Below are 12128 nucleotides of genomic sequence, written 5' to 3' on the forward strand. Positions count from 1 at the left end.
GAGGTTACATATGTTCCTCCTGGCCGACAGCCCCCCCATTTCGATGGAGAGGAGGTTCTGTCTGGAGCGGTGCCCGCCGGGTTCCTGGTATGGTAAGTGACTTTCCCTCCTCTCCCTCTGGAGGGTTTTGGGTCCACGTGGGCTCCTCCATTGGGATGGTCATACCCCTGTGTCCCCCTCCTTCCCGTTAGGCACCCCCCTCATTTGTCTGGTGAACCCTATGGGTCACATCGCCCCCCTTCAACCCCCTCCTTTACTGAGGCTGTAGGGTGGTCTGGTCCACTGCCTGGGGTAGGAGCAGGGTGTTGCGCTGGCGATCTTGTTCTGGACGGGGCCACCATTTTGCTGTTGCCTGTGTGCTCAATGCACAGAGGCCATGTTTATGTAGTCCGGTGGCCATTTTGCAGGGGTTTGCCATTAAAAATAGCGGCGGCCATGACAGTGGAGCTCTGGGGGCAGAGATTTTTTCGATGGGAGCTCCTCCCCATCCCCTGGTAATGACTCCTGCATCTTTTCACTTCCTGATGGCTGCACGTGGAGTGCAGATTATCCTGGTGGCTGCAGGTGTCTGTTTCTTCTGGGTGATGAGTCTGGTGGGGTCCTCTCTCTCCCTGCTGAGGATTAGATACTCTGTTAGGGACGACCGAGTGGTGTTGCTGGAGCGGTGGGGGTGTCCCTTAGCAGCATATTTACACCTTTTCTTGTGGGATGCCCCTATTGACTCATGGAGTCTTTGGAGCACAGTTCCCCACCTGATCGGCTGCAGGGCCCTCCGAGTCTCAACCATCCATCGATGCACTGACAGCGGTCCTGGGGTCCTTTGTGTCCCGGGTGGAGGTGGTTTGTGGGCGGCGGGCTAGAAAAAGCGCCCTCTGCCTCCTCTGTCTCCTCAGATCCTGAATCTGATTTGGCCGCTGCAGACGTGTGACACTGCTGAGTCTGCAACCATGCGCCCTGAGGTCTCAGATAGTGAGGATTATTCCTCCACTTCTGCCACCGCGCACGAAAAGGCGCTGGTGGATGCACTGATGTATCTGTACGTGAGACCTTAAAAATGGAGGATCCAGCTGAAGCTTCAACAGAGGCGTCCGTTCCCTTTGGCACTCACAAGCCATCCAGAGCAGCAAAGGTGTTTCCTTTCCCCGCCTATTTTGACAGAATTGTTGCTAAAGAGTGGGAATGGCCAAAACATCCCCTTGTGGTCCCTAAGCGATTTGCTATGTGGTACCCCTATGAGGAGTCCCTTCTAAAAAAGTGGACTGTTCCACCGGTGGTGGACCCTCCGGTCTCCAGATTGAACAAAGCAACCATGAATCCGGTAGAAGTGTCCCCTGCCTTTTAAGGACCCGGCTGACATGTAAGCGGTGACTGTGGCCCGCAATATGTACACCCTGGCTGGTTCGCCACTGATGCGGGTATTTACCATTGCACTGGTGTCGCAAACTCAGACTGATTTGGCTAAGCTTTTGCGCTGTGACCTGAAGGGGAGCAGCTCCCCCCTGCCTTTGCTGAGCTGGCGGACCAGTTGGTCAAGGTCCTGCAGTTTATTTGTGATGCCTCTTTGGATGCGGCTCCCCTAGTCACTACACTCTGTTTCAGTATTGGTCCTTCGGCATATTTTTTGGCTCAAATCCAGGTCTGCGGACCAGACTTCTAAGAAGGCCTTGACTGATCTTCCTTTTCAAGGAGATCGCCTATTTGGAGCTACCCTGAATGACTTTGTTAGGGTATCACAGGGGAGAAGAGTAACTTTCTTCCGCAGGCTACTAAGGGCAAGGACTCTCATCGTAGATGTGGGCCATCCTTCTCTGCTCATACGTTTTTTCGTTCCTCGGGCAAATTGACAAGGGATCAAAGCCATTTAGGACCTCCTCTGGTGGATCCAAGCGAACTTGGTCTGGCAAGTCGAGAGCGGGCTTATCCAGACCCACAGACAAGGCTCCTTCAGCATGAAGCAGCGCCCTCACCTGTATCGGGGGGTGGGGGGGCGTCGTCGCTGGTTTCCGGACTTGTGGACTTTCTGGTACAAGACAAGTGAGTCCCCAAAAACAAGATCGAGTTTCGTTCTTACCCACTCCACTGGCAAGGTTCTTTCTTTCCAACTTGCGCCTGTCCGTGGACAGCTTAAAGGGTCTCTTTGGGGTGGTACAAGACCTGTTACTTCAAGGGGTGACTGTCCCAGTTCCGAGATCGGAACCTTTTTAAGGTTTTTACTCAAACCTGTTTACAGTTCCCTGTCCATTCGCACGGTGGTGGCATCCCTGCATCAGGGGCATTTCCTTGCCTCTATCGACATCAAGGATGCTTACCTTCACATTCCATTATGTGCCGGTTACCAGTGCTTTCCCGCTTTGCCGTGGGAGAGGAGCATTATCAGTTTTATACATTGCCCTTTGGTCTTGCCTCTGCTTCTCGGGTCTTCACAAAAGTGTTAGCCCCGGTGCCAGCATTGATACGCCAACGGGGGATCACAGTACTGGTCTACTTGGTCGACCTTCTTCTGCGAGCGGAGTCTCCTACTGCTCTGGTGGAAAACACCATACGAACTCTGAGAGGGATCGATTCCGTCCACGGATGGTCATATCTTTGGACTTGAGTGTGGGTGCTGGGCCTTATGGTGTCTACCTTCGAGGTGAACCGTTTGCACAGTTCCATACGAGATCCCTGCAAAGGGAGACTGGCCAAATGGGAAAAGACTTTGCAGTCTCTGGACAATCAAATCCAACTGAGCCGGGGAACAAGAGAGTCCCTGATATGTTGGCTTCGTTCTCTGGCGCTTCAGCTGGGCACATCCTTCCTCCCCTTGTATTAGACAGTGGTCACCACGGATGCCAGCCTGTCCAGCTGGGGAGGCGTCCTCGGCAAAAAATTGGCCCAGGGAATCTGGACACTGGAAGAGTCCAGATTACCGATCAATGTCTTAGAACTCAAGTTATCAGACTGTGCCTGGGACATTGGATGGATCATCTTCATGAAGGGGAGTGGTCCCTTCATCCGGAGGTGTTTCATCATTTGTGTCTCCGGTGGGGCATTCCTGAGGTGGATCTGTTCTGTTGGCGTCCCGGCTCAACAGGTGCACAAGTTTGTGGCTCAGTCAGCGGATCCTCTGTCGGATGCCACAGACGTGCTGGTGGCCTTGTGAGGTTAGGATCGTCTGATTTACGTTTTTCCTCCTCTCAAGCTTCTGCCAAGACTTCTACGCAGGATCGATGCGGAAGATATTCCTGTCATCTTAGTGGCCCCCGGACTGGCCTCACCGGGCTTGGTACGCCGATCTGGATCTACTGGTCGCCGACCATCCTTGGAAGCTTCCTCTCAGGGAGAATCTGCTGGCCCAAGGACCAGTCTTCCATCCTGCTTTACAGTCATTTCCTTTGATGGCTTGGCTGTTGAATGCCAGGTGCTGATGGATAGTTTGTTTGAGTCGATTCAAACACTGTTCAAAGCAAGGAAATCTACTTCCAGGAAGATCTACCATCGTAGGTAGAAAACGTACATTGCGTGATGTGAGTTTCTTGGGGTTCATTGTTGCGGAACAGGGCACCCCTGAGCAGGTACCTCCGTTGACAGATGCTCCTAGTGCTTCCTGAGGGCTCCAAGCACTCCACCAGACACCTTAAGCACTTCAGACTCCACGAACCGCCGCAGCTTGGTTAGGGTCTTGGCATCTCCTACCCACCCTGGACCTACGACAAGGCTCCAGGTTCCTGTGGGTGAACCTCTCTTTCCCCAGAGCGTGCAGCAGAACAAGCTCTTACACAAGCTCTTACAAGAGCTTAGTGATTCTCTAAGGGAGTATGGAAGACCATAGCAATCCCTGCAGCAGATTCCCCCAATAACGAGACAAAGCTCCGAGTTGAGGGTAAAACAGGAACCACATTTATTGGAAGAACACAGCACACTTTTATACAGAAATTGGAACATCCTTACCCCAACAACCGCTTTCCCATTGGTCAATTGTAAAGTACTTGCAGTTCCCAATAAGGTCCTCTCCAGCCCATGCAAATGAGGGCTTGAAAATTAGTTAACAGTGATTGGTCAGATAGCTTCGACCAATGCAAGGAGACAGAAGCCCCAGGGGGCAATCAATGTAAACTATAGTCAGACACAGAACAATGGTTCCCTAACGAGCCCTCAATACACATTACTCTGAGTGTCAATACCTCCCTTAGCAGACAACAGGTCAGGTCATTAGCACACCTGACAAAAGGTGAATGGGGAGCCACCTTAGACAGTCTGTCTCCTCAGAACTTCCTGGGATGACCATATTAGGAGTTGACTTCCTGTTCCTTACAGTTTACAGGAATAAGTTTTAGCTTCCAGGATAGAGGCAAGACTCCATTAGCCACATTGGTTAAAGAAACACAAAAAGACACAAAAATGCATAACTCCCAGTCTACTGAACAGAACCCCCACATTCAACCCATCCCCAGATAGCCTGGATCGGAGCGCTCAACAGATCGGAGCGCTCAACATATCCAAACAGCGCTCAGATGCCACAACCACAGTCAAATTGCCATGGGGTTTACGTTTAGCATGGGCTGATGAGAGAGGGTCCATAGTCACCTTGCAGCAGTGTTAATTTTGGCAGCAAATTTCAATTTAGTTTTAGTCTTAGTCATAGGACTAAAATGGTATTTTAGTTTTAGTCCCATTTTAGTCTTCTGCAAGTGTTTTAGTTTTAGTCGTATTTAGTCGACTAAAACTCCAGTATATTTTAGTCGACTAAAACGCCCTACATTTTAGTCGACTAAAACTCATTTTAGTCATCTATAATCAAATGGGTGTAGTTCAATTGTAATTTGTAATGCATTATTTAAGCATTTCTCTACAATTTCCAAACTCATTATATACTACTGCTGGTCCTGGAGTGAAAAATCTAATATGTTGTTATTTATGCTTTGAGCATGCACCAGTGTTAATTTTTGGCAGCAAATTTCTATTTAGTTTTAGTTATAGTCTTTTGACTAAAATGCCATTTTAGTTTTAGTCGTATTTTAGTCTTAAGACTAAAATGCCATTTTAGTTTTAGTCGTATTTTAGTCATCTGAATTGTGTTAGTCGACTAAAACGTTTTAGTCGACGAAATTAACACTGCCTTGCAGGAGGCGAGCAACCAGGCTTCTCCAATGCCCAGTGGCGAGATTGGTCTCATCACATTTCTCCCCTTTTCCAAACAGACTAACAGGGTATCTGACCTTCTGCCGGTCAGTGCCCTTGTTAGTCCAGCAGCCCACCCACAAAACAGAAACAGCAGTACAGCCCACCCAAAAGAACTGGTTACTACACCTGGGTAGAAGAGAAATTTGTCCATGTCCAGGTGCCTCACCTTGGCTGTGTGGGAGACTGGCAGACTGCCTTGGTGGGTTGCTGAGTGGGCAGAGACCAGCGGTACTCTGCCCTGGTGCCAGCGCTACCACAGAAGTAGCCTGGTTGGAGACGGGTTGTTGGAGGGGGAGACCGCCTGTCTCCCCTTTAGATACACCACCATGCTGCTGTGGGGGAAGACCGACTGTCTTCCCTTTGGCTAAACAGCCCTGTTGCTGGGGGTCAGGACCGACTGTCCCTACCCCCTGTGCTGTGAGTGCAGAGACCACGGTCCCATCTGCACTGTTGGGGGGCTTACTGTCTCCCCCTGGTACGTTAAGCTGCTGCTGTGGGATGGAGACTGGGCTCCCAATTCCCAATAGCTCAATCTGCCGCTGGGGGACAGGACCAACTGTGTCTGCCCCCTGTAACTCAATCTGCCGCTGAGGGATGGAGACTGGGCTCCCAATTCCCAACAAATCAAACTGTCCATGGGGAGAGGGGGTAACAAGCTCCTCTCCCAAATATACTTCCAGCCCCTGGGGAGGGAGACCGACTGTCTCTGCTCCCAATACAGTGTCCTGTTGCTGGGGAAAGGAGACTGGGCTCTCTATTCCCTGTAGGATACTCTGCTGCTGTGGGATGGAGACTGGGCTCCCAATTCCCAACAAATCAATCTGCTGCTGGGCAACAGGACCGACTGTCTCTGCCCCCTGTAACTCAGCCTGCCGCTGGAGAATGGAGACTGGGCTCCCAATTCCCAATAAATCAGGCTGCCGCTGGGGAATGGAGACTGGGTTCTCCTCTTCCCTTAACTGTACCTGCCGCTGGAGTTCCTCCCAACATGCTAGCTGGCCCTCTCTCTCTGCCCTGTCTAGCAGAGACATGAACACTAAGTTCCTCACGAACCGCTTGGATCTCTCCAGTGGATTGGGTCCGAAGAAGCTCAGCCGTAACCACACCATACGCTCATATTCTTTCAGAGAATATCTGTACTCCACTGCTGGTTCCATCCTGTTGTTGTCAGGGTCGCTGTACTGGGACATGCGTTGCCCTCAATTGTAAAATCCAGAGCAATGGTGTCTACTGTAGCTGTCCTTCTGGCTGTAGGAACGATCCCGTCGCTTGCCACCAATTGTTACGGAACAGGGCACCCCTGAGCAGGTACCTCCGTTGACAGATGCTCCTAGTGCTTCCCGAGGGCTCCAAGCACTCCACCAGACACCGTAAGCAATTCAGACTCCACGAACCGCCACAGCTTGGTTAGGGTCTTGGCATCTCCTACCCACCCTGGACCTACGACAAGGCTCCAGGTTCCTGTGGGTGAACCTCTCTTTCCCCAGAGAGTGCAGCAGAACAAGCTCTTACACAAGCTCTTACAAGAGCTTAGTGATTCTCTAAGGGAGTATGGAAGACCATAGCAATCCCTGCAGCAGATTCCCCCAATAACGAGACAAAGCTCCGAGTTGGGGGTAAAACAGGAACCACATTTACTGGAAGAACACAGCACACTTTTATACAGAAATTGGAACATCCTTCCCCCAACAACCGCTTTCCCATTGGTCAATTGTAAAGTACTTGCAGTTCCCAATAAGGTCCTCTCCAGCCCATGCAAATGAGGGCTTGAAAATGAGTCAACAGTGATTGGTCAGATAGCTTTGACCAATGCAAGGAGACAGAAGCCCCAGGGGGCAATCAATGTAAACTATAGTCAGACACAGAACAATGGTTCCCGAACGAGCCCTCAATACACATTACTCTTGAGTGTCAATACCTCCCTTAGCAGACAACAGGTCAGGTCATTAGCACACCTGACAAAAGGTGAATGGGGAGCCACCTTAGACAGTCTGTCTCCTCAGAACTTCCTGGGATGACCATATTAGGAGTTGACTTCCTGTTCCTTACAGTTTACAGGAATAAGTTTTAGCTTCCAGGATAGAGGCAAGACTCCATTAGCCACATTGGTTAAAGAAACACAAAAAGACACAAAAATGCATAACTCCCAGTCTACTGAACAGAACCCCCACATTCAACCCATCCCCAGATAGCCTGGATCGGAGCGCTCAACATATCCAAACAGCGCTCAGATGCCACAACCACAGTCAAATTGCCATGGGGTTTACGTTTAGCATGGGCTGATGAGAGAGGGTCCATAGTCACCTTGCAGGAGGCGAGTAACCAGGCTTCTCCAATGCCCAGTGGCGAGATTGGTCTCGTCACATTTGGTACATCCACTAAACGGCGGTTTCATTCCTTTTTACGCTGAGGTTCGTAACAATTGGTGGCAGCGGTGGGATGAGTCCCACCGCCCAGAACAGCTACCGATGCAGTATGAGGAGCTTTGTCTCGTTTTTGGAGGGGGATTTATTATACAGAAAGCCGTTCGATTGTTTGGGACTCTCTTTGGATGATTATTCGTATGCTGGCGTGCTACAGGGGTAATTCGTACATGCTGCAAAGGTGGTACATCCACTAAACGGCGGTTTCATTCCTTTTTACGCTGAGGTTCGTAACATTCATTCTTGTTCTTTTTCGGTGGCTCGGATCTTGACCTTCCTTCAACAGGGGGTTGAACAGAAACTGGCCCTAAGTACTTTTCTTAAAAAGGCCCTGGGCCACACAGTCCCTGGTGCATACTTTTCTTCTAGGAGTTTGGCACTTGGCTCCTCCAGTGCAGTCTCCGTTACCGCCTTGGGACCTCAATTTGGTGCTCTGTCCTCCAGAAGCCTCCCTTTGAGAATCTTCAGGAGATTCCCCTGCTTACGTTGTCCCAGAAGGGAAAGACCTTTTTGGTGGCTATCACCTCTGCCCGCAGGGTGTCGAATCGGCGGCGTTATCCTGTTCTGTTGTTCACCTTACTTGGTGGTTCACAGAGATAAGGTGGTTCTTCGCCCCTGTCCGTTGTTCCTCCCAAAGGTTGTCTCTGATTTTGATTTGAATGAAGACATTGTGTTGCCTTCCCTGAGGCTTTGCATGCCTTGGATGTGGTCCGGGCAATTAGGGTGTACCTGACAGCTACTGGGTCTTTTAGGAAATCAGATTTACTATTTGTGCTCACGGATGGGCCTCGGAAAGGGTTGTCTGCTTCCTCTGCGACCATTTCCAGATGGATCAGACAGACGGTGGTTCCGGCCTATTCCATCAAGGGTCAGGTTCCTCATTTCCCTGTCGAGGTGCATTCTTCTCTGGTGTTCAGTGCCTCCTAGGCCTTCCGTCAGGTGTCGGTGGCACGGGTTTGCAAGGCGGCCACCTGGTCATCCGTGCACACTTTCACAAAGTTCTATAAAGTGGATGTGGTGGCATCTGCAGATGCTTCCTTTTGGCCACTAAGTTTTGCAGGCTGCTGTTTAGAGGACCTAGTCCTCTTTAAGGGTGTATTGTTCTTTTCAGCTGGGCTCAAGTTGTTTTGGTTGAGCTCCTGTTTACCTGGTTGGCTATAGTTTAGCCTTGGGAATTTATTTTTCGCTGTTCCCACCCCTCATGTTTAACACTGCTTTGGGACATCCCAATGGTTAAGAAGATCAGGAGCTGTGTCTGTCAATGAATGGAAAAGAAAATTGGGTTTTTGACTTACCGTAAAATCTATTTCTCTGATGTTCATTGACAGACACAGCACCCACCCCTCTGTGGAGTTGTAATTCTTCTGCTTGTAACAAAACTGAGTACCTATAGCAGAGAGGAGTATACCCACTGGGACTGCCCATAGGTGTAGCCAGACTTTTTTCTGCCTAGTGTCCTACTCCTGTAGGGGGCAGTATAACCCAATGGTTAAGAAGATCAGGAGCTGTGTCCGTCAATGAACATCAGAGAAACTGATTTTAAGGTAAGTCAAAAATCCAATTTTTTTTCCTTTCCATAAAAAAAAAAAAAAGGTGTGTGTAAAAAAATGATAAAAAACAGACTAGTGTGCATGATAGAGTAACTGTCAGTCAAACTGTCACAACACTAAAAACTGAAAAATTGCCTGGTAATGCAGGCTCCACAAGTGGTTCAAGTGAAAGGTACAGTACCCATGGAAACCAACCTTAAATGTGTCCTTAATCAGAAATCTGTCAAGTATTTATACTCACATGTGTACTTTATGCATCTTCAGAAGGTTGTTTTTTAAATACATTTCCAATGACACTCAACTGGTGTCCTGATTATTATTAAAATAGTATACATCCAAGGAAAAAATATATTTTATATCATGTTTGCCAGAGGGAACAGACAATTTTTTCTAAAACTGAAGGTATTTGCATGTCTCACTTTCAACAAAAATTAAAGGGGTTGTTCCTGAGGATAATGCAAATACTTTTTGCCTCCTGAATCAACTGGACATTCTGAACCACTAGTACACATACTGCCTAATATAGAGCTATTTATTTAATACTGCATACAGCAGTTTTTGTCATGTTCGTATTTCTCAGTGCAGTTTATGGAAAATGTGGCTCCTATGTGGTAGGATTTGGGGAACAACGTGTTCGTATGACCAGACAGGTTATGGTGAAGTAGACTAAAAGGAACCAAAAATGTCTCTCACAGTGTGAAGTATTGTAGAGAAACATGTTTCCAGTTTAAGACACACTAACTCTGCTTCACACTGGTTAAGTGGATGGGTTTTTGTTTTTTTAGTCCATCTCACATTAACCTAACTTTCTGTATTAAAGCTTAGTTCCACTATGTGCCAAGAATTTAATGCATTATGCATCTCTTGAAACAAAAGGCTTAAGGAGCATCTAAGAAACCTGGAACTGACTTATAAAGGGATAATGGCAGGGACATAGTTTTATAGTTATCTCTCTAATAAATCTTTTTTTATATATCTTTTAAAATAGGAGCAGTGTATGTATTCAACAATATTTGTATTAGCTATTTGTATTTTTTTTCTGTCTGATATTGTCCATTTCTTTGTAGATGTGTGTGGCGTCAGAAGCAGTGAAAATGGAAATTTCAGGAAATATCACTCCAGAGAAATTGAAATCTGTGGTGACAGATGAAGGCATGATTTGCAGCAGCCTGAAGGAATGCTCAGTGTGTCAAGAGGAAAGTTTTAGCAATGGTGAAATTAACAAACATGACTCGCCTTCCCCAGAGCATATTGATATGCATTATTTTGGACTTCTTAAACGGGAAAAATTTAAAAAGAAAAAGAAGAAAAGCAAAACGGACCATGATTCTATTGAGAAAGAGTCTCCAAAGAAGAGTTGTAAAAGGAGGCAGTCCTCGGAGTCCGATATTGAAAGTGTCATGTACACAATAGAGGCAGTCGCAAAAGGAGATTGGAGTGTTGAAACACCTTCAGTTTCACCGTGCAAAAAAGTACGTTCAGCTGTTAGTCCAAAACATACCTTATCTGAATTTAAGCCAACCAAGAAAAAAATTAAATCAAAAGAGAAGATAAATGATACAGCTTTAGAGACTACCAAAGACTTAATAAAACCAGAGCCAATAAATACAATGTCTGTCATAGAATTACCTACTGAAGTACCTGACGAGATAAAGGAAGAACCACTATCTCCTGCAGAGGATATACCTATGTTATTCATGCCGGAAATGCTGAAAACTGAAGACTGTGACATTATCAAAACAGCTGAAGCCTGTGGGTCAAGGAAGTCTGAGAGGGCCTGTAAAGGGGCTCTCTACAAAACACTCGTATCAGAGGGGATGCTGACAACTTTACGGGCCAATGTTGACAGAGGTAAGCAGTGGGTCATTTTGAGAATCCAGCTCCTTTCTCTGCATCTTATAGATGCTTATAGTGGTACTCTACAGTGCACATGCAATGTATACAAAGGTGTAAAATTGTTAGAGTAGAATAAAATTCTACAAGCTAGCTTTTTTTTTTACTTCAGTTTTACTTTAAGGAAACTATTGGTGTCCCAAGGAAAAAGCATTTTCTTGCTTTTAGAATTATTCTTTTAGATTTATTCAGAGTGACATAGAGGAGAAAAATGTAAATTGCAGAAATCCAGGAAAAAACCTGTGAGGATAGAAAAAAATGAGATGTCATTGCTCTTAGTAGATGCTGACCCTGGCTTTGCCACCTATTCAAGCCATTGAGTTATTGATCTGCAGTAAGTATGCTCTCAGTAAAGTTCAACTATCACAACCACCATCGTGGATGCTCTTTCCTAACCAGTGACACACATACATTATTGGAGTCAGGATCAGAAAGGATATGGAAAATCTTAGCATTCTGTCTTCTCAGATATCCTTGGTGGATTTCTGCACTTTACAACTCATCTCTGCTTCTTGCTTTAATAGGCAGCCTGTAAAACAAAAGACCTTACCTTTTTCCTGAAATGCTACACAAAAACTGAAGGAGGATTCATAGAAATGCATGTGGTTGCCCATAATGATCAATTCTATTCCTTGTATCACTTGAAAATAAAACATGAACCTTGATTTTCAGCTATGGACCAATAGGTCCCCGACAAAGTACTTAAAACTTTCTCTATCGTTCATCGACAGACGTAGCTCAATATCTTATTACCATTGGCTTATGCTCCTCCAATCAGCAATAGGCACTAGGCAGGAAAAAAACGTTACTACGCCCATGGGGGCTGTCCCTGCAGGCATAACCCCACACACTCTGCTTCAGCTTGTAGTTTGTTTCTGCCTAGTTTTAGGAATAGGACCTAGCTTCCTGCTGGGACTTCGGTCTTAGCTGTAAATAGGGAATTTTTATTATTTTGTGATTTTTGATTTTCACTAGTTAGTTCCTGGAGAACTAAAAGCAACAGCCGGCTGTGGTTTTGGACTGGATAATCTAGATCCTTAAGGGTCTCCCAGCCTGTCAAGCGAGCGTGAGCAGGTTACAGTGCCCCGATGGATGGGGA

At 47.1% G+C, this 12128-nt stretch overlaps 1 protein-coding gene across 3 annotated transcripts in view; it reads left to right on the forward strand.

Annotated features, from left to right (window-relative positions):
• Positions 1–12128, forward strand: part of BBX (BBX high mobility group box domain containing) — a 133353-nt gene that overhangs the window by 101646 nt on the left and 19579 nt on the right. For all 3 annotated transcript variants that reach the window (XM_082246741.1, XM_082246743.1, XM_082246742.1), the window contains one exon: positions 10204–10987. In XM_082246741.1, coding sequence (XP_082102867.1) covers positions 10204–10987 — 784 coding nt within the window. The remainder of the gene's footprint in view (positions 1–10203; positions 10988–12128) is intronic.

The sequence above is a fragment of the Pelophylax lessonae genome, assembly GCF_965119305.1.
Source record: "Pelophylax lessonae genome assembly, chromosome: 2".
Taxonomy (NCBI): domain Eukaryota; kingdom Metazoa; phylum Chordata; class Amphibia; order Anura; family Ranidae; genus Pelophylax; species Pelophylax lessonae.